Source organism: Osmerus eperlanus, chromosome 22, assembly GCF_963692335.1.
Source record: "Osmerus eperlanus chromosome 22, fOsmEpe2.1, whole genome shotgun sequence".
Taxonomy (NCBI): domain Eukaryota; kingdom Metazoa; phylum Chordata; class Actinopteri; order Osmeriformes; family Osmeridae; genus Osmerus; species Osmerus eperlanus.
In genome coordinates, this window is record NC_085039.1 from 11,005,838 (window position 1) to 11,028,817 (window position 22,980).

The following is a 22,980-nucleotide window of genomic DNA, read 5'->3' on the forward strand; positions in this document are numbered from 1 at the left end:
TATGGTTATATGAAGAAAAAAATTGAAGTTTATAAAGGATCAATAACGCTTTAGAATTTGAATATTCCACTCCTGATGGGCCAGCTTTTTTCATAGCATCTTCTTATATCTCCTCCTTGGAATGGCTAGAAAACACAGTTTTTCGTATGTCTGAGGAGGAAAAAATGTAACGAGGAGTGAAAGATAGAAATATGTAGAGATAAGTAGCGATAGAGTTCTGTGTGAAAACTAACCAACTTCTCTCTGTATGTGTCAACACATCCCCATGCCGCTAACCTGGTCCAACTGGGTTCTATCTCCCTCCTCACTCTCAGCCCTTCCTCCCACCCTCCATTTTTATCTTTCATATCTCTCTCTCTCTCTCTCTCTCTCTCTCTCTCTCTCTCTCTGTCTCTCTCTCTCCTCTCCCTCTCCCTCTCCCCCTCTCTCGCTCTCGCTCTCCCTCTCCCCCTTTCTCTCGCTCTCCCCCTCTCTCTCTCTCTCTCTCTCTCTCTCTCTCTCTCTCTCTCTCTCTCTCTCTCTCTCTCTCTCTCTCTCTCTCTCTCTCTCTCTCTCTCTCTCTCTCCTCCCTCCCTCCCTCCCTCCCTCCCTCTCTCTCTCTCTCTTTATGGAAGCCGTGTGTGATGAAGGGGTCCAGCAGCATCTCTGTTCCTCATTTCTCTGCTTTTACTGCCCTTATTTTCTCCAGAGCTGGATTTATAAGGGTGCTGGGTCTTGTCAAAGCCTCTGCTTGCTCTCATATGTGGAGACTATGGTGTGTGTGTGGGTGTTTGTGGGTGTGTGTGTGTGCGTGTGTGTGGGTGTGCGTGTGGGTGCGTGTGGGGGTGCGTGTGTGTGTGTGCGTGTGTGCGTGCTATGTATTGTCTGCCAGCCTGAGAAAGAGTGAAGGCCAAAATGCACTCTTTTTTTTCGCACGTGCAAACGTGCGCAAGCACATATGTACAGTGCACACACACACACCTGACCTACTTCTACAAGCCCCCCTTTATGTACGCAACAAAGGGTTGCAGGCACAGTAATAATTACATAGAGTGACTTGAAGACACTGTCACAAGATAGGATTTATGGTCTTCCGAAATTACTTCCTATTAATTCCTACCTTTTGAATAGTTCCAATGACTTGGTCTATAAACCTTGTGTGTTTCAGGTGATCTGGGCTATTCTTATCACAGGGATTGTTTTCCCTCTGTTGAAAACTTTGGGAGCTAGCAAGTTGTAGATAAGCCTTTGGTGACTTGCTACCCCTACAGACGGCGTTGGATACAGGCTTTCACACGCTGCGGCGGTGAAAGTAATTATTTGAAAAATTATGCTTCTCAAGCGTGGAGCTGCAGTTGTGTGAGAATTGATTAGTGTTGCATCGCGGTCACAACGTCAAAGTCAATTTAATGGGAAAGCCGCAGCCTCCGCAGTCAAACGTCAGCCTTAGCGCTAACATTAGCATGGATATTAGCACAAATCTGAACCTAAACGAATCAGACAGTTTTGAAAACAAACCGTTCTAAACTGTCAAGTGCCAGACTCTGCTGTAATGTCTATGAGGGGCCCAAAGGATAACGGCAGCGAGCTAGTTTCATCTGGGGTAGTGAAAGTAGTTTGGGGTTGGGGCTGGGGGGGGAGGGGGGGTTACTGTGGCCTGCACCAGACAGCCCCTGCAGGTTGGTATAGCCTCAAAGTGAATTGACCCCTGTGTGGTCGGCTAACCCACGGAACGGGGTTAGCCGGGGTTAGAGGGGGGGAGAGGGGGAGGGAGGGAGGGAGGGAGGGAGGGGAGGGGAGGGAGGGAGGGAGGGAGGGAGGGAGGGAGGGAGAGGATTGCTTGCAGCAGTTGGTATGATGACCCAGACACTACACAGTGGCTCCGGCAGGATGGAACTCTGTTTCTTTCTGGTGTTGTGATAAAGTGAGGAGGAGACGAGGTGGAGATCCGGGCTGGTGTTGTACACACCTGGTCCTGGGTGTTCATGTCCGCTCGCCTGCTTGATGCATCACCGTCATCCCCTGTGAAGGAGGCTCCACGTGTCAGCGTCCCAGCTGAGTCCTCAGGATCTAATCCCACAGAGTGCCTTGTCGTCGCAGTCGTTTGGAACAGTAAATCGGACCCGGAGCTGCTCATTGCCTTGTAAACCGACCAGGAAAAAGTAAATGTCCAAGTGGTAGCTTAGCCCGAAGGTGACTTAAGTGTGGAAAAACCGTATGAGTATGAGAATGAAGGTGACTTAAGTGTGGAAAAACCGGAGTATGAGAACACGGGGCAGAAGCAAAGAGCAACGGAACATGATTGTAAAGACGACACAATGCCAACGTCTACTGTACGGCACTATAAAAAGAAATGTTCTTGTTCCGACGATGGCAGGGCTTTTCCCCCGGTGGAGGAAAGGCTTGGTACCCGGGCATATTTTTCCAGAGTAGCCACACGTGGGTTGGGTGGGCACGCTGCCTCGCTCGGACACAAACTGGGGCGTGATGGCCTGGTTCTTCCAGGTCCTACAGACCACATCACAGTTCTTCTGCACAGGGCCGTACTGTAGGAGAGCTGATGACGTCATTGTTGGATTTCACGAGAGAGAAGGGGAGAAAGGACAAGGGGTTAGGACATCCCAAAGATAGCTGCCGCCTGCTTTCTTTTTTTCCCTGTCCACCTTCTCCCCTCTCTCTCTCTGTATCTCTCTGCCTCGAACTTTCTGTCTTGTCTCTCCATTGTTCTGTCTTTCACAAAGTCCTTCCCTTATGTGGGACTTCTCGCTCTCCCTCCCTCCCTCTCTCTTTCTCCCTCCCCTCCCTTTTGTCTCCCCTCCCTAACTTGCGTGTGCCAGGGTGCGCTAAGCGTCAGAGGCTGCGGAAGGTCGTAAATGTGCGTCCGATCTCCAACAGACACGTCGAGCTCTCCCGCTATTTATGACACCTCGAAGTCCTCTCATCAGTCCCACAGGAAAATCTTGCGGTGCCTCTGAAATACGTAAAACACTCCGCCGCAGAAACACCCGGACTGGGACGCCCGCTGGTTGTCAGGGAGATGATAGACGCTAAGGATTTTCCGTATTAGAAGGCTTTATAGTTTGGGTGTGGGCCCGAATCCGCATGTGTTTTGGTCTTCAGTCTGTTTGGAAACGCATACTGAAATATAAAGTAGATGGAGTCTTCAAAGCTGATACCAGGTCAGATCTTATCACGCCAGCCAGCTGATTATGGGTTACATCACGACGATCAGGATCCCATATCACAGATAAAGGACCCTAGCTACACTTGGTCTTTTACACGTCTTTCATATCCTGTGTGTGTGCGCGTGTGTGTGTGCGTTCTCCTCCATGCTCTGCTCTTGTGACGATGATTCCCTTCTAATCGTGGCCCTCGTTTCTCTACGACGTAACTCCTGCCTTCTCACTGGAGCAGATCAAAATTGAGAGCGGACCCCAATATAAATAGTAGCACTCTATAAATTCTGCCGTCCCCTGTGAATCTCCTGCCTGGCTTCTGGAGTTTGGTAGTGACAGTCTGCAGATGAGGGACCGCATCGATGACATCTTCTCTCCGTCGTGCGTAAATCAAGACGTGTGGACGGAGTGCGGGTCCGAGCAGAACTCGAAGCTCTCGTACCTCGGAACCTCAGTCACTGTGCGGGGGATATCTAAGCAGTCATAAACGTCCTAACGTGCGCGCGTGTGCGTGTTTTCTAGGCTGGTGGTTCGTCAGCACAGCCGAGGAGCAGGGCTGGGTTCCAGCTACGTACCTGGACTCTCAGAACGGGACCAGAGATGACTTGGACCTGGGCACCTCTAGAACTGGGGAAGGTAAGACACAAGCGCACACAGGCATGCACAGACACACACACACACACACACATGCTGTACATACACCCTCTCCCACAATCACCCAGGCGAACACACACATGCACGTACAAACCACACACACACACACTTCACTCCAGTACAGTACTAATTATCGTAGCAATGCAGACCTTGATTTTATCGTAGCAGGAGGAGTATTTGGCAGCAGTCATCCGCCTGTCCTCATCCTGGACGGAGAGCAGCTCCACTACACACACGCGCGCGCGCGCACACACACACACACAGCCAGACACACACTGGGAGCCTTGAGGACCTGGGCTTGTTGCATGAAGTAGCCCCCCCCCCCCCCCCCCACCCCCACCCCCCTCCCAGCCAGATGACCTCCTATCCAGACGAGGACTTCTCGGCACCGAGGAGATTTTGGCTTTCTGCTGCATTCTACGCCGGCCTCCTGACATGGAGCTGCTGTAGTCAGTCTGGTTCAGTCCTGACCTCTACCCTGCTGACGCTCAGGAAGACCGCCAACAAGGAGCGTTTCGTCACCACACACCGCAAGCCCCCAGTTCCATCAGCTTTTCCCCAAGGCACTCACGCACACATACAGAAGCTCACTCACAGATACACGCAGACCCGCGTGCGCACACTAAACGCACGCGTGGACGCGCACGCACAGACACGCACACATTGGCATGCATGTTTCTCGTCATCGTCCTGCCATGGAAAGATGCATGGTGTAAAGGGTGGTGTGTCATAGAGTGGTGTGTCATAGAGGGCCACCGGAGGCTTTTCATTGGCTGTCTCTCATTAAGGCACGCTGGCAATGCGCTGTAAACTGTCACGCTATACAGCCACCCTCACACACACACACACACACCCACACACACACACACACACACACACACACAGTGCCAACAGGTCCTGCACAGCTGCCTTATCCCTTGGTTTCTCTTGCTTCAGTCACTTGTCCCACCCAAACACACACGCACACACACACACACATGTTGGGTGGTACTGTAGTGGAGGCCCCTGATAGCCGTAGAGGAAAAACGGGGTGATGAGAGCGGAGCTGGCTGGCTGTTAAGGGACGTGACTCAGTCATTATGTTCAAACAGACACACTCACTTAGGACTTGAAGCCCCTCTCTCTCTCTCTCTCTCTCTCTCTCTCTCTCTCTCTCGCTCTCGCTCTCGCTCTCGCTCTCGCTCTCGCTCTTTCTCTCTATCTCTCTCTCTCTCTGACATTAACTCCCCATTCGTCGTCCACTGTACCAGACACATCACTGCCTCCGGTATCTCTGCTCCACCCTCTCTGTGGGCTTCTCTCATTACCTGGCTGCAGTGGGTGACATGACCCCAGTGACAGCAGCCTGCTAGCGAGCCCAGGCCCACCAGGCCCAGGCCAAGGCCCAGGCCCACCAGGCCCACCAGGCCCAGGCCAAGGCCCAGGCCCAGGCCCTGGCCCACCCGCATTACCCTCCGCAGAAACATTGTCCTTCCTGACCGCCCAATCGGATATTTTAATTAGGAGGTCAATGGGAGAGAGAGAGAGGGAGCGGGAGGGAGGAGGAATATGAAAGAGAAAGATGGGGTGGGAGGAAGGGCTGAGAGTGAGTAGGGGAGACGCTGTAGTAAGAGGGAGGGAGGGGGGAGATGGAGGGAGGAGAGGGGGGAGATGGAGGGAGGAGAGGGAGAGCGGTGCGTGTCGGGGGTCTGGTTCATGTCTATGCAGAGGTTGTCTGGGAGGGAGGGAAAAGTCCTCTCATCATGACAGAGAACATAACCACATACCACAGCACAAGGCTTAGGTGTGGGGAAAGAAGACTTGTGTTGCATAGATAAAGGCTAGTCTTAGACAGAAAGATATTTTAAGAGACATTCTAGATCAAGAGAGGGGTTTGACTGGCTTGTAGTGATATACAGAGAAACTAGAGGGTGTCTAGACGGTCAAAACCTCAGAAAGCCCTAATATTTGCTCCTTGTTTCCCATGGAAGTTGGTCCCAAGGTTGACAGTTCAACCCCAGTCGGTGAAACAGTGAAAAGGGAAGAGTTGGCGGGAGTAGCTTGCTTTGTCAGTCAGCTAACCCCAGAAGTGCTAACGCTAACTGGCTGCCATGGGAACTGGCTCACTACATTCCCACAGTGTTGCTTCAGTAAATCGTTGCACATCACAGACTTTAATACAGTTATTTTTTTTAAGGTGTTTCTCAGCTCAGACTAGTTACCGACATGTTTTATATCTGTGAAGGATAAGATAGTCTCTCTGGGCTGTTCTCTCTCGTAAGGAAATCATCTGGGTGTTTTACAAGCCCGCTCTCCCCGTCGTGAAACGTCCGTGGAGAGCCCGTCTCCGGACCCTCTCTTCCTCCATAACGTTGGTGTGAGGCAGCCCTTGTTTCAACCTCCACACACCCCCTCGGAGATCACTGCTAACTGACTGTGACAGGGGGCCTGGGAAGCACACAAGGAAAGAAGGCTTTCTGGGAAATGTAGACGGAATTAGATTGTATTCACTATCCCTTTGAATAAAGAGTTTGATTTGATGTGTTGTACATTCAGATTGATATGATATTGATATTTATACTGTACAGTGACTTGAGTACAGGACCTAGTGGTCATGCATACTGTACAGCTAATGTACACATTGTGTACACACTATGTGTGTGTGTGTGTGCCATAAATGAAGCGTCCTCATCTCATAACTGACTAATATGTTTACTTCATATGACATCTTATGTTATTGTTTTAGTATTGACAGTGTTGATAAAATGGATGCTGATCCTTTGCTGGCTTTCTATTGTTATATGTCTTCCTTCCATGCTACTAACAGACAGGCTTGTTAGCATTTTTCTGTTGGCCATAACTTGCTTCTTGTTTGTTTTTCTTTTCTTTGTTTCCCCTTCACTCCATCCATTACTAGTTACTAAGAGACGCAAGGCTCACCTGAAGAGACTGGACCGCCGGTGGACCCTGGGGGGCATAGTCAACCGACAGCAGAGTCGAGGTGAACACACACACACATGCACACACACCAGTTCACTCATGGCCTCCCACTCACTTTTCATCTGTCTCTCTCTCTCTGTCTCTGTATCTCTCTGTCTTTCTCTGTCGCTTTCAATCTCTCTCAATCTCTCTATGTTTACCATACCTCCCTTGGACGACCCTTCAAGCAGACATGCAGCACACTTACCCAAACACACACACACACACCCACCCACACACCAACGGACACACAGACCCCTTCATGGTAAACAAGCTCATTTACATCCCTGCCAGTCTGCCAACAACTACAACGACCTCTGCATGTCTCCAGCAGCATTGGGTGGCCCCTTGTGTTTCAGCTCCCACTGTTTAAAACACGAGTACACACCCCGCCCTGGTCGCTTCTCATCTCACACTGAGTAACAGACTAACAAGGACAACATAAAACAGCTGAGAGGATTAAAAGGGTCGGAGTTGGAGGGGTGTTTTTTACACACAGTAGGGAAAACAACTACCTTGTTGGCTTGCACCGCTTGTAAGTGTTTCAACATTGTGTCTCACCCCAGTGCTACTCGTAGCCTCCATATGGTTTGGAAGCCATTTGTGCTTTATGTGCGTTGCGTTAATACTTTTTTTTATTCTTTGAAAAGATGGAGAATATTGACTTCTTCTCAAACTTTTGAATCCCACATTTGCCAAACGGCCCTGGACGCTCGCAAACATCAGACAGAATAATGGTTGAGTCATTGCGAGCGCTCCTTTGAAAAACCAGACAGACGTGACGTGAGAGTGTGTCTGAATGCTCCGTCGTATTACCTGGTGTGGGTCTGAACCCAACAGGCCCCTTACTCACACTTACTGTGAGACCATAGGAAAATGACCGTCTGGTTTTGGGATTGGCTACACTAATCCAGACAGACAGATTTAGTTTGTTGACTAAACCTGGACCAGAGTCTACAGTATGTAACTTCCAGAACCCTTAACCACCTCCCACTGAGATTACATAAGACTCACCTGGTTCAGTTTAAACTGATCCCTGTTCAGTAGTGTAGCTAATAGAAAAGTGATTAAACAGCACGGGTTTAATACCGACTGAACCCAGGCCAGCTGCTTAGTGCCTGTACTGGAGGAGTGTCAGGGCTTCAAACTGCATACATTTACATTTAGTCATTTAGCAGACGCTCTTATCCAGAGCGACTTACAGTAAGTACAGGGACATTCTCCCCGAGGCAAGTAGGATGAAGTGCCTTGCCTAAGGACACAACGTAATTTGACACGGCCGGGAATCGAACTGGCAACCTTCAGATTACTAGCCCGATTCCCTAACCGCTCAGCCACCTGACTCCCTTCATAGGAGATGAACTGAGAGGCTGATGTACTCCTAGAGTGGACTTTCCTTATCTCTGTTGATGACACATCACCTTGAAGTCCAGCTGCTCTTGGTAGGGGTGCCGATGAGCAATGTGTTTGATCTAAGATACACACACACACACACACACACACAAAGGTTTTCCAGGACTATGATTCGCCAAAACCAATGTGAGCGAAGGTTCTTGGCCTAATATGGTCATATACAAAGTTTGTCTTCAGCCAGAGTATATAACGTGAGTCAGAGTCTGTAGAGGTAGGCAGGGTATATAGAGTTAGCCAGAGTGTATTGCTGTAGTGGTGAGCAGCACAGTTAGGTAGCTTGGCTCTCCCAGAGAGAAGAGGGTGATGGCTGCTGTGAAAGTGGGGTAGAAGCCCATAGGCTGGCTTTAATCATGGACGAAAATAACAGTGGAACTGCTTCTTAGTGTGTGTGTGTGTGCTAGTTGTGTGTGTGCATGCAGCACAGAGCGAGCTGTCGCCATAAAGAAATGCGGCGCTTGCTCGCTTTAAGCGACAGTATCATGCTGGATAGAAATTTATATGCTGTCTTAGTGACAGCCCTGAAACAGGCAAGTGACACTAAAGCTCAATTATAACTCTCAGCAGGACTTTGTCACATGTCTACAACCATGTTTTTAGGTCATCATGAACAGAGGCCGGGAGCTGAAGAGAGAGAGAGAGAGAAAGAAACAGAACATGGAAAGTGAGAGAAAAACAGAGAGGGGTGAAGAGAGAGAGAGAGAAAGAGAGAGAGGGGTAGAGAGGGAAAATGAGGTGGAGAGAGAGAGAGAGAACCAGAATAGAGAGGGAAAGAGAGAGAGAGAGGTTTTAGTGTTAAGAGTCCAGTGTTGGTTTCAGCTGGCTGCGGCCTTGCTTTGCTACATGCAAACGAATGCCTTCTGGACCGGAGGTCTGTTTCCACCGTAGAAAATAGCTCCTCTGTGAAAATACTGCTGACTCCTGTAGAACAGCCAAACATTGGTTTTCCTCCTTCTCACTATAGTCTTCCTCTGTTCTCCGAGGCTCCATCTGTTTCTCTCTCTGCCTCTCTTTTTGCCCTTTCTTTTCTGTTTGTCTCTTTCTTTGTCCGTCTCAGTCTCTCTCTCTCTCTCCCTCTCTCTCTCTCTTTCCTCCCAATTGTTACCCTTCCCCCCCTCTACCTCGTTCTGGTACGAGGCTAGAGCATGTTGGGATCACTAAAAGGAGGACTGGGATTCATCTTCTCAGGAACAGGGGTTGACAACAAGATTAGGAGTACAGGGAGGACCAGGTGTCAAACCACTTGAAAAATGACTTCATGACCTGAAACATCTTGAACAAGATGTTGTTTTTGTACCATTCCATCAACTTGACGCTAAACACCAAGTCAGGCCCAGGGGTCAGAGGTGTTCCCGAAAGATCCCGAAGGTGTTGATTGGCTAACGACGGCGGCGTGACCTCACAGCTTACCTCATGTGTTATTGACAGGGCGGGTTAGGGTCAAGCGTGTCCTCCAGTTCCACCCTGTTAGAACGTGTGTGTGTTTGTGTAAGCCTTCTGAGAGCATTTTTGGTTCCTGAGGTCCCTAATCACATTAAATCATATTAAAGATGTCGTTTCACTGCAGCTTACTGGAATGACACACACACACACACACACACACACACACACACACACACACACCCTAAGATACTCACTTTCCAAGTACGTAACAAGTAGTCATGCAATCTCACACACACTCCTGATCTCAGCCATACACCCTGTCCCTCAGAGCCAGACATTCCTAACACACACACACACACACACACGCACACACACACACACTTCTAAAGCATCCACCCTACAGTACACACACAGCCCATGTTAGCCAGTCTGTGGCAGACATTCCTGACAGTTTTAGGTTATTAACTCCAGCCTCTGTGGAATGATACGCCGGGGAGAAGCAGGAGTCACCACTGGCTTCACCTCGCCACACCTTTACACACACACAGGGTGCAAGGGATTACACTAGCCACTAGAGGGAGCAGCGGTGTATTTTTCAATGGTGTCCAATAAGGATGGGAGCTCGAATGGGGGAAAAAAAGGATTTCAAATGTCGTAGTAGTGTTGCTGATAAAAGTCGCATGCCATTGTAAGCATGTTGCATCTTGGTGCAGCTACTGTGCAGGCATAAAACGATATTATCTTATGGTGATCCACTTGAATATTGACTCTCTTTGACTCGCTTTCTGATGACATTGTGTCTCCCCTGGTGTTTCTGCCACCTCTCTCCTCCCTTCTCCTCCTCCGCTCTCTCTCTCTCCCCCCCCCCCCTCCAGAGGAGAAGTACATTACTGTCCAGCCTTACAGCAGCCAGGGGAAGGACGAGGTCAGCTTTGAGAAAGGGGTCACCGTGGAGGTCATCCAAAAGAACCTGGAGGGCTGGTGGTACATCAGGTAAGCTCCTCTCCCTGGTCCTCAGTGTTGAAGCTCTACCTCCGATTGGTCCCCTCACAGTCGATTAAACGCCGCGTCAGCCAATGGGTCACGAGGCATCCGACCATGAACTTCTCCTCTGGGACGTAATCACGTTGGATTGGACCAGTCCCAAATCCAAGTTCCCTTTTCTCATCAGCGTATGTAGGCCAGAGACAGGAGCCAGTGGCTGTGTTGGAACTGGTCCAAAGTACATATTCCATTTCTCACCCTCTCTAAGTCAATGAGTCCTGAGAGAGGGATGAGAGCGATCTTAGATATCGCACTGAAGAGACTTAATCAAGGCCAAACTATGTCTCATCTGCTTAATGGTACTGGGGTGAGACTGTTAGCATGTGCGACTCTCTGCAGACCTGTGTGTGTGTGTGTGTGTTCTGGTTGTAGCTGATGTGTGTGTGTGTGTTCTGGTTGTATCTGATGTGTGTTCTGGTTGTGTCTGATGTGTGTGTGTGTGTGCATGTAGGTCCTTTTGTGGGGTTGTGGGTGGGATGTATTGTGTGTGTGTGTGTGTTCACATGTGTGTTCTCATTGTGTGTGCGTGTGTGTGTGTGTTCTCATTGTGTGTGCGTGTGTGTTCTTCATGCCAGTTGTTTGTAGTTTCCTTGTGGGCCCTGAGGGTGTGTGAGTGGTGCTGCTCTCTACTGCTGATGATTATCACATGCTGAGTTTCTGAAAAACACACACACGCGAACACCCCCGCACGCAAACGCATAAACAAACACCCACGCATACACATAAAAGCTCACAGGCAAACACACACTGATAAACACACAAGCGTCGCACGCTGTCTTTCTGCGTCTGACCGACACACACAAGCTTGTTCTGCTGTCTGTCAATAAATAGACAGCAGCGACATCTACAGGTCACATTGCACACCACCTGGAGTACAGAAACACAACTGGTTCCCTTTGCCCCCCTCCACCAGACACCTGGGTAAAGAGGGCTGGGCCCCCGCCTCGTACCTGAAGAAGATGAAGGAGGACTTCTCCCCCAGGAAGAAGACCCTGAGCGGCCCCGTAGAGATCATCGGCAACATCATGGAGATCAGCAACCTCCTCCAGAAGAAGTCTGTGAGCGAGAAGGACGTCCAGACGGACGGAGAGTCCACGCCGGAGCGCCACATCTCCAAGAGCGAGATCAGCCTGCCCATGCCCTGCAGCCCCGAGTTCGGGCCCAGCTCAGGCCAGGGGTCGGGCTCAGGGTCTGGGCCCGCTCCCGGTCTCGCTCCTGGGTCCAGTAGCCCCAATCTGGGGCCTGGTGCGGGCGCCGCCCTGCAAGACAGTAAAGGGAGGGCAGAGCCGGGGTCTCCTGCCGTGGCCCGCGTCGCCCCACACAGGGTGGAGATAGGTGAGGTGTTCTGGTTTGTTCGTTTTCAGTGTCGGTGGAACGATGGACTGTGTTGAATCAGTTGTATGAATTGAAATTTAGTGACAACAAAGAATCGTTAACTAGGGATATATACCCGTTGATGATGGAGGGCATAAATTGCTATTATTTTCTCTTTACATAGATTTTGACGCTATAGGTAAGTGGTAATTCTGTCTGTCTGTGTGACAGTGTGGTACGGAATCTTGCTTCAACCGATGATGCTGTTTTTTACAGCCTGATTAATCCAAAGTGATGTGGTGTTTTTGCTGACCTTTAACTGACTGCTTGACTGGCCTGTTGCTGTGCTTTTAAATTGTGTGCGCAAAGTACCATATAGGCATAACATGAGTCACGTTCAATGCTAAAGTGCTATATATTTGTTCCCAGGCTCTCCAAACCTCAGGCAGAAACCTCCTCCAAGAAGAGAAGCCAACCTGGTACGGCACTCTGATCTAAACGACCACAGATGGAACGTATTTGTCACTCAAAACTAAGTCTTCTTTTTCTTCATCCCCAGGGATTCCAGTTGCCCAAGCCGCCAGAGCCCCCTACTGTTGAAGCAGAGTACTACACCATCGCAGAATTCCAGTCGTGCATCTCTGATGGCATCAGTTTCCGTGGAGGACAAAAAGCAGATGTAAGAACACGGGGGAAAACCATTTAGAACAACGGATGTTAAACGGAGTGCTGTCAATATCATATAATGTAGATTTACAGTACAGCCTTTTGTGTATCTATTGGTATTGACAGAAGCATGTCTGAGCACATCAAATATTTCTGGTGACCGAGTATTCCCCGGGTAGGGAAAATGCTGAGGCAGGAAAAAGATGGCCTTGAGCTGTTTATTATGAATCTGATGATGCAGAGAAAATAAACTGTTTTCCGAGTCAGGTTGGGCAGTAATAGACAAGGCTGCGATTTTGCTGATTCCTTGGAGAGTGGACCAAGAATGATGCAAGGAATGTCAATCGTCACCCTGTTTATGTGGCTGAATGTGACAGTTAAGGATACTCACAATGTCCTTTATGGTGATACATTTTCAGTTGACTGATTGCCTGGCAATGGATACGTCCCTTGTTTGTCTATAGGTCATAGAGAAAAACTCCGGGGGATGGTGGTATGTGCAGATCGGAGAGACGGAGGGCTGGGCCCCCTGCTCCTACATCGACAAACGCAAGAAACCCAACCTCAGCCGGCGAACCAGCACGCTCACTCGCCCCAAAGTCCCGCCCCCGGCTCCGCCTGTCAAGAAAGCTGACTCGGACGAGCCTCCCCGTCTGTCCGCCTCCGAATCTCCCAGCAGGCCTGTGTACGAGGAACCCGAGTATGACATTCCCGCCGTGGGCTGCGACGGCGAATCCGACACGGACTCCCTCAAAGGCGAGCGACCCCTGGAAGTCAAGCGAAACAGTGTCCTCGTCGCGGAAAAGTATCGCAACTCTGCCCCCGTGTGTAAGGCCTCGCCGGTGTTCTGCCACAGGAGAGCCTCCTTCAGGTCTGTGGATGAGGAGGCCAAGGAGGAGTGCATCTACGAGAACGACTGCTTCCGGCCCGGTAGCGGCGACGAAGGAGCTTCCGCCAAAGGCTCCAACCGGCCGAACTCTCCAAGGAGCTACTATTCCTCCACTGTCCCACGTAGGCCCTCGGGATCTTCCCCCCTGGCTGGGAAGCCCCACAAACCGCTCACCCCGGAGCTAGGCCGGAGCCAGACCCTGGGACGACGGGTGGAAACCAGCCCCAGGTCCTCGTCAGACGAGTCGGGTAGAGGCCCTGGGAGAGGCCCAGGATTCAGGAGGGAGGTGGAGCAGAGGATAGGTCAGAGCCCGTCCACCAAGCCTAAGCCCTCTGTGCGACCCAAACCTCTCCTCACTAAGTCCGAGCCCCAGAGCCCCGAGAGGATGGACATCAGCTCCCTCAGACGTCAGCTCAGACCTACCGGTCAGATTCGACACCTCAAGTCCTCGAGGGGCGAAGACTCGGAAACGGCTTCCGTGATCTCGTCCGAGGACTCCGGCTCGTCCCGGAGCACCTCGGACCTCTCGTCCGTTTACTCCAAGGGGAGTCGGGGTGATTCGGACATGGAGGGGTTCAGCCTTTACCGAACCACGGATGCCTACAGCAAGGTCCAGGAGTCGGAGCTTAGCTTCCCTGCCGGGGTGGAGGTGGAGGTCATCGAGAAGCAGGAGAGCGGATGGTGGTTCGTCCGCTGGGGCGTCGACGAGGGCTGGGTCCCCACCTTCTACCTGGAGCCCCTCCGCCCAGGGGGAGACACGGCCGGGTCCGACGGACACCTCTCGGAGGCGGGCAGCGGGAGCAAGTCCAACAGCCTGGAGAAGAACGAGCAGCGGGTCTTGGCACTCAACAGCATCAACCTCCAGGGCTTGAACCAGCACCAGGTGGGCATGAGGAGAAACACTCCCCCCATCCCCTCCAAGCCTCCCGGGGGCTTCAGCAAACCCTCCAGCATGGTCAACGGGGCTGTCCGGATGAGGAATGGCGTCCACCAGGTCGCAGTGCGCCCCCAGTCTGTCTTCGTGTCCTCACCCCAACCGGTGAGGGACTCCTGCTACATGACCGGGTCGCTGAGGCGCAACGAGTCCCTGGGCGCCAGCGATCAATGCCGATCCGGCTGTTCCTCCACCACCGTCCGCCGGAACTCCTCCTTCACCACGGTTCGCCCGCACGCGGTCGTCGAAAGCCGGGCGAGGCCTTCGGAGCGTTCCTCCACGGGGTCCTCGGCGGGAATGGGGTTCAGCTCCGGCGCCGGTGCGGAAACCTTGACCCGGATGGGCCAGCGGAACGGCATCCCCGTGTCCACGGTCCGGCCCAAACCCATCGAGAAGAGCCAGCTGATCCACAACAACTTGGGAAGGGAGGTGTTTGTGTCCATCGCTGACTACCGAGGTGATGACGAGACCATGAGCTTCTCTGAAGGCACCAGTCTCGAGGTCCTGGAGAGGAACCCAAACGGATGGTGGTACTGCCAGATCCAGGACCCCCTGCACGCCCGCAAGGGCTGGGTCCCCTCCAACTACCTAGAGAGGAAAAAATGAGAACGCCCACCTCGACCTGTGGTGTCATCTGTACTTTTGCTATGTTGGTGACATCTCACTGTAAGGTTCGTCTTAGACTCTCCCAATAAGCAATATGCTCCAAATATGTACATTTCTGAGAGACTTGTGTAAAAAGCGGGTTGTTTTCATACTCTTCGGTTATGACAAAAGGAACTTTAGTGCTGGTTTACTAAAAATGTACACATGGAAGACTCTAAAAGATTTTACGCGTGGCGGGAGAGAGACGAGAGACTGAATATGGAGTCGACCACCGCAGTGTCAGAAACATTACAAGGATGTCGTGTTTTGCGTAGTTTTTAGTAGATTAAATGACACCTTCTTTAAGAGGTTTACATTGGGGGGGAGTGGAGTTTAGCAGGGTTAGGGCTATGTCTTATTCCTGCCCGTACATGACTATGCCAAACAGGTGCCTTGTGTAAATGATCGACTGAAGAGGAGGTTCTGATGAAGTGGATGGAACATCAGTGAATCTACCAAAGTGTATTGCAGTGCCATAAGCCCATGAGAGCATGGATATACATGGAAACAAATTATTTTTGTAAATGTAACGAGAATACCTCCAGGAAATAGGAGGGTTACTGAGCGAAAAAGGATCAATCTGGAGTGCTGTATTCAAAACCTGAGTCAAACACAGAAGGTGTCGAGCGGTGAAGAGAAACTCAGATAAAGTCAAATGAGTGACATGAGTCACAGTCAAATTGAAATAATTAATCTTTGATTCTCTTATTTTTCAGATTTCTGTATGTTTTTTATGTCTTGTGTGTCTTGTCTTTCTTAGAGAAGTATTTCTGCTTTCTTGTGTGTGACACCGACAGCCTAGAATTGGAACAGAGTCGAAGCTTCTTGTTCTGGTATTCTGCCATCTGATGATGTGCCATCGGCGGAACACCTGAAGCGGAGTTTCAGATAATTGGCTTACATTTCCTAGTGGACCCCTTTTTTTAGAGTCAAATGCGATCTCAAAAATATCTTGGATAACAGCTAATAGCTGAAAACCTGAAAAAGCTTGAAACAAGTCAAATATTGCCTTTAGGAGTGAGAGTAGGAAAATATCTTGCCTTGAATTCTCAATAACTAACCCACCTCATGTATGGGTTTCTACCCGAATCCAATTACTATAGTAGTTTACAAAATAGTTTTACTATTGACTTTATTTAGGTCCAAATAATTGACTTTGTATATATTGTTGCATTATTACGTAGACTGGTGTTGCTGCTGCTGAAGGGATGAAGAAATAAGTACTGGAAATAAGGTGGAATAATTAACATTTCAACCCAGGGATTTACAAATTGCCATGAACCCAAAATGTGATCAAACCAAAGAGGGATATCATTACATTGGCTATATACCATAGCTTTACACTATTTATTTATGGGTACAAGTAACAGTGTATTCAACTAAATATCTAAAATACGGTGTCAAAACTGAAGTTAATATTTAATAGTTTTGAAAATATCTGGAAGCACTTGATTTTTTGTCATTACCCAAATTTGAGCACATTGAGGTAGCTGAATTCACTTCAAAACACATATATTGCTGTGCAGTATTGATTTAAAGTAGAAGTTAGACAGATTTTGGAAAAAGTGTTCATGTTTACTGAGTTATGTATTTTGGTTGGCTATTCCCTTTCAAATGTACATTAGTTCACATATTTAGGTGTTGTGGGTTTATTCGGTTAAGACTGACCATTACATCATAGTCTAAGATCATAGTTACTTAATTTCCCCAAACACAATTGTATTAAATTTACTCCCAAATTTAGAAGCGTTTCAACTGGCTGGTGTTCAAGACTGCTGAAATATGTTTTCTACTAAACAGTGTGAGCTCTCAACTTGGGGTTAAACACTAACTTTTCATTTAATTTTCTGCTGAACAGTGTTATAGTTAAAAACAAAGTATAGTACCTGCTAGATCGCAGTTATCTATTTAGCCAACCATTGTTGAATTTAGTTGTTACTGTGTGATCACACATAAACAATTTGGAGGAACGAAGTAGTTCGGTTTTGTGAATTAATGCACTTTAAACATTTGAATGGTGCATTAATGTAAAGATGCAGTCAGCATATTATTTATTCAAAATATTTTTTTATATTTATTTTTGCATTTAAACTCCTGTAGGGGTTGTCAAATGTACCTCAGTCATTGCGAAAATTCCAACCTTTTGAAAACAAGAATTTCTTCTAGTAACAAGAATGACTTCTAGTCATAGTTAGTCACGGCTTAATTGTTCAAGTAATCACAGAATGCTCACTCGAGGGCCACCTGCTTCAGTGCAATAGTTACAATGCACTGCTGGACAGTGACTTTACCCACAGTTTTTGAATGTTTCCAAATATAATTGCAGCTAATATAGTACTTTAGTGATAGTAAGTACAAATTTCAGGTTTTTTGTATTTGGCAATAATTACTTATTTTTTTATCTTCTAAATTACTTTTTTTCAATGCTGTGTGCTGCAACTTTAGCAAATCATGGACACTTCCTTCATCTTTACTGTTATTTACACAATGCCTGATAAGGAATACTGTATTTATTTGTTGAAACTTTATTTTGCCCTCATGATTGGCCTATCCAATATTTCATCACCCTAAGTGCTGTCATTATGGTAAAAAAGAAAATAACTGTAAACTAAATGTAAAAAATTGTCATAGCTTACAGTACTTAAGATACATATTTTAAGAAATTGCAATAGTACTTCTTCTAAATTCAATGGTACGTCAAGTCCATACCTCTGTTTTCCCTTCCACTCCCCTCCCCATTGACGAAGGCATTATGTAAATGTGTTGACTCACTTTAAACTTTTAGCTATAACACATATTTTAATGCATATGGCTTTGTTCAATTGAATACGATTTGCATAGCTTTGTGGCGCATGAAATTACAAGGGAATTGTAACGTGTCAAGCTAGGCTTTTCCATATAATTTAGCTGTGTAGAAGTGTGTCTTAAATGTACCATGTTTCAGTCTTTTCCCGCTTTCGATATTTTGGTCACAAGACTGTCATCCTATTATTTAATTTTTTTCCCTTTTTACTGCCTTTTTATTTCAGAAATATAATATTGAGGACATGTGCAATAGAAGATGGGCACCCTGCCACAACCTTAACCAACAGCTGTGTAGGAATCCCCTCTCATCCAGCCCTCCCGGCCACCTGATTGGCCTGTGATCTGTGAACGGCATGGCCGAAACCCAATGACCCGGCCCGTGTTGACCACATTGACATCTGGCTCTTTCTTTTGCATCAACATGGGCCTCTCTGGTCCCTCTACATCACGTTTGTGCCTGAACAGAATTCAATTCATTATTCAGCTTTGGGTGTTTTTTTCTATCGAGTTTGTCTCCTCCACCTAAGTTGACTCACTTGACATTTTCCAACACGGTTGTCTAGACGTCGGCCTCTTCCTTCTCCATTTTCATGGCGATAGTGACATTTTGAAATCCGTCACAGTTGTTAACTGGAAGATGTCAACAAGACAACCAGACTAGTACACAGACCAGAAGGACATGGGTTCTGCCCCCTGGACATTCTAGTTCAACACAAATGCTTTCTACGACACTGAACATAGAACAACCTTCTAATGTCATAAACCCCAGTGCATGGTTTGGCAACATAGTCTCATAAATGGTATTTTTGAAGGTGCAGTACATTTGGTTTTAGGTTACATATTCCCCTTGGTAGAAGTCCTTAATCCCATATATGAACAGTGATGGAGCTTAACAGCTTTGGCAGTTTCGATACATTCCACTGTTCTGATAGCAAAGCCCCACTATCTATACAACCCCCCATCTTTGTACGCTGTACATACACACACACACACAGTTTCGACATTGGCTGAGGGCACCGATGTATCCTTACCCTATACACACACACAAAGACACACACACACTGAAGAGAGGAACCCGTGTCTGAGGAAACAGATAAGGCATCCGCCGTATTTGGGAGGTCGACCAAGCGAGACCGCCCCCGCTGGTCTTCCTCCTGCATCCTATCCACCCCTCTCCTCTGTGCCCTCTCTCTTTCTACTTCAGCAAATTGACGGGGGCTTCGAGGCGAATCGCTCCATGTGCCTGCTTGTTCCATGTAGCAACTGGAAATAGCTGTGGACTTCTCTTCTCCCCCCACCTCCAGCGCTTCATCTCTCTCTATTTTACACCTTCACCAGGATCTGTCTTTCCTCGCCTCAGCCCAAGCTTTAGTTCCCAGTGGTTAATCACTCCAGGTGGCGGGGAGGGAGGGATAAAGGAAGATAGGAAGGGGGGCCAAGCAGATAAAAGAGTATTAGTGAATACGGTTTTGTGTTAGGTAGTACAGTGTGTGTGTGTGTGTTTGATAGTATGTGCAACGGAGGCGATGGATAGCGTGCAAGTGAAGTCAGGAGAAAGTAAGATGGAGGTTGATGATGAGAAGAGTGTGCAATAGAGGTAGACGGGGGGAACTGGAGATGAATCGGACAGATACGAGACAGAGCTTGAGAGAGCCGGCCACATGGAGATAAAAGAAGAGGGAGCGTGAGAAGAAGATGGAGAGAGAAAGAGAGGGAAATACAGAGGGAGAGATACAGTAAGAAAGAGAATGAGCAATAAGTTTCTCTCAGCCACAGTGCACAGACATGAACTGGAACAGGTTGTAGGACTAGACCTGTAGCTATTTAGCTGTTCTGTTTATGCTGGCTACACCATTAGAATGTCAAGACAGGCCTCCACGACAGAGAGCTACCACAGCTCTCCCTGCTCTCTCTTCTCTCCCAGCGTCCCACGGCCCGAGCTAATGAACCCGTCATGAATGGCCACAGCTGTGAAATCTCATTAGCCAGGCCTCCATTTTAATTGCGGTGCAGTCTGAAGCCGGGGGTGTATTCTCATTGGTGCACCGAGAGCAAAACTGCTCCCCTGCGAGGGACTTATCATCAAACAAATGAAGAGACGGATTCTCTCCCTCTCCGGCTCTCTCTCGTGTCTTCTTAAGCGTGTGCTGCGCTCGTCATATGCCTGATTCATCTCGGCGATAGCGGGATAGCTGTGTTTAGATGGGGTGAGGAACGGAGGGAAAGGGAAAAGAGGTGTGTTTAGAAAGTTGTGGCAAGTGTGTGTGAGCGGGGTCTAGGGATAGGGTCATTATGTAGGTTGTACGATTTTTTTACTAGCTTGTTTTATTGTTGTGTTTGCGCTTGAAGCAGGGTCACTGAGGAAAGGCAAGAGAAAGATGGAAAAGATGGCCGCCCGGCGAGTGTTAGCCGTTTGGCTAAAGTTTGCGATACAGTGGGGAGTGCTGACTATGCTAAGCTAACAAGCACAGCTAGACAAAACTGTCATGCTGTATTGATTAATTCGACTCAGCGGTGGTGGTTTGGGGTGGGGGTTGGGTATGTGTTAACAATGCTAATGCTAGGCGCTGTCGAGGAATGGAGGATGCTGGGTCTTTGTGTATTTCAAGCTGTGCTGAGGCGTTCTCTCGGTTGGACTTCCTGTTTTTAATTACCATCCCCTCTGTCTTTTCATTCGCCCCACACGAGCAAGTCCAATCACATCGCTGCGCTCGTTCACTGCAATTACCTCCCACCAATCACAAGCCACTTGTTCCTCACCGTATTCTAAGATAATGTTGAAATGTTTTATTATTTCTAATATACCTTAATCTTTTGTAATATGCATAGGCCAAAAGCCTTCATAACATTCATTTGATGACATCATGGACAACGCTCATGTCATTGCAAATGAATGGTACTATAGAGTAGGTGCCAAATATTCCTATTTTTGGGGGAAGAACATTTCAAGGTCCCTAACTAAAGTTGTGTCCTTGATACGATCTGGTCCTCTTACAGTACCCAGACTAGCCCAATGATGATCCACTACCAGCATACCTTAGTCTACCTGGACCAAAGGAGGTGCTATAATAATAATAATAATAATAATTAGTTTTTCCTTTCTTTGCAGAATGTTTTTCTTTCACGCAACTTTGCGTAAAGGTCTGAGGGAGTCCTTGTTTTCAAAAGATACATGCGAGAGAAACAGAGTGAAAAATTGCAATGTGGGTGTTACCAGTAGGTGGGAGTTATGATTAGAATGTTACTTACAAATATGAGTCATGTAGTGGCTAAAGCAATGTTCTTACAAGACTTCACAAAATTGTCACAAACACTGCAATTTGTCAGTGTAACAAAACGGCAGTCTGTCAGATTAAAGCTAATTACATTAAATTAAAACTGGAGGTCATGGCCATGTGAGGGTGTTTCTTTTGAAAACAGGGCTTTTCCTTTTTTTATACCATTTCATTTTGAAATCTTTTTTTTGTATCTTGTTGAATCATGTTTACATTGTATCTTGCATTGCCCTAAAGATAAAACCTATTAAATGTATTATCTTAGTTGTTTAACTTCAGTCTTTGTTGTTATTAGTTAGCTTATCTACCCATTTATTTGATTCAATTGCATTTGACATTGGACAAAGTGCTTTCACCAATTACCTTGTATAATATAAAAGATAAAAATGTTATACAAATTAACAATATTATTGCTGGGTGCAAAGCTGCAGTTTGAGTAAAGTTAGACCACCGAATAAATGAACATTAAGGTTGTGAACTGTGTGAGAGAGGCAGAGGACTGTAAATGAAGACAAATGACCAACCTCCAGGCTACTATCAGCTAAGAGAGGGGAAAAGAAACGGAAAAGTTGTTCTCCCGAGCCCTCGAACACACACGCGCATCGCAGCGAGATTCATCACACGCGTCTAAATGAACATGATAAATCTGCTCTCATACTTACGCCGTCGAACCACAACACATTCATCCACCTGTAAGAATGATATATATATATATGCGTTTTCGACAAAGTATGTGCGCGTGCACTCTATCATACCTCCGCGTAAAGGTTAGGGAATCCATCATCTTTATCCGGGATGTTATGGAATTTTCCAAGGTAAATATCAGTAGTCAACCGGACATATTCGAGAGAAGTGGCATATTGTATATACAAAGACTCATCTGTGTAGACTATCAAGGGATATTGAGTGAGCTTCTGGCGACAGTTCTGAAGGGTTCTATCATGGGAGGTCTCTGTGATCTTCAGCTGTTTACATGATGAACAGAGAGGAAGAAACCAGATCAAGGTCTCATTGTGTAGGACCGGTGTTCACACATCACCACTAGATGGCAGTCTTGAACCAGACTGTGCATCAAGGCAGGCCGATCATTAGCAAAAGATATCCATGCAAGGTCTACGCGTCGGTCAGCATATGGCAAGACCTGGGATACATTATGATGCATACTGATGAAGTTAACTCAATAACTTATCAACAAACTTGCCGTGATCTCAAGTGAGTTTCACGGCACACTAACCGTAAAATAACTATGCACCTTAATGATCTGCAGGGTTACGCACAGCCATACATTTTAATGACAGTTTGGTTTTACATGGTGGTCATATAGCTAGTTATTACCTATCATAACAATGAGGTATGGATTTCTGTGAGCAGGCTCTCTACATTGACAGATGATGAGGTAATCCACCAGTGACAGACTGATGGCTATCCGGAGGCTTCAAAGGGATATTTGGGCAAGGTGCTAGCTGCTTGGTGCCTTCTGCTCATAAGCCTGTGTGTGTGTATGTGTGTGTGTGTGTCACAATGTTTGTCACAATGTGTGTGTGTGTGTTCCCTCTCGGACGTACAGTAAAGCACCTCAACAGCTGGACCACTCAGTAACAAATAATGATGTAACAGGGGGCCCAAACGGTATGTTGTACCATGGCACCTGACCACTCTGGGCCATGAGTTATACAGCTGTCCTTCACTGCATTTGGTTTCCTTTGTTTATGATGAAAGACATATTTGTACGGACATGGGTTTGTCCTTTGCAAGGTGGTTAGATTGTGATGGTTGTCCAAATCAATGAAATGTTACATAACTTAAAAAATGTACATTGAATGTTTTAAGCATGTAATGTACAAATAC

At 47.7% G+C, this 22,980-nt stretch overlaps 1 protein-coding gene across 1 annotated transcript in view; it reads left to right on the forward strand.

The window, feature by feature from the left end:
• The window catches only part of sh3pxd2aa (SH3 and PX domains 2Aa), a 38,727-nt gene extending 17,322 nt beyond the window's left edge, over nucleotides 1–21,405 (forward strand). The window contains exons 4-11 of the mRNA XM_062448254.1: nucleotides 3,678–3,791; nucleotides 6,706–6,789; nucleotides 10,436–10,553; nucleotides 11,518–11,939; nucleotides 12,103–12,117; nucleotides 12,348–12,397; nucleotides 12,478–12,597; nucleotides 13,049–21,405. Of these exons, the coding sequence (XP_062304238.1) occupies nucleotides 3,678–3,791; nucleotides 6,706–6,789; nucleotides 10,436–10,553; nucleotides 11,518–11,939; nucleotides 12,103–12,117; nucleotides 12,348–12,397; nucleotides 12,478–12,597; nucleotides 13,049–15,013 (2,888 nt within the window). The 3' untranslated portion in view covers nucleotides 15,014–21,405. The remainder of the gene's footprint in view (nucleotides 1–3,677; nucleotides 3,792–6,705; nucleotides 6,790–10,435; nucleotides 10,554–11,517; nucleotides 11,940–12,102; nucleotides 12,118–12,347; nucleotides 12,398–12,477; nucleotides 12,598–13,048) is intronic.
• Nucleotides 21,406–22,980: the final 1,575 nt, after the last annotated feature.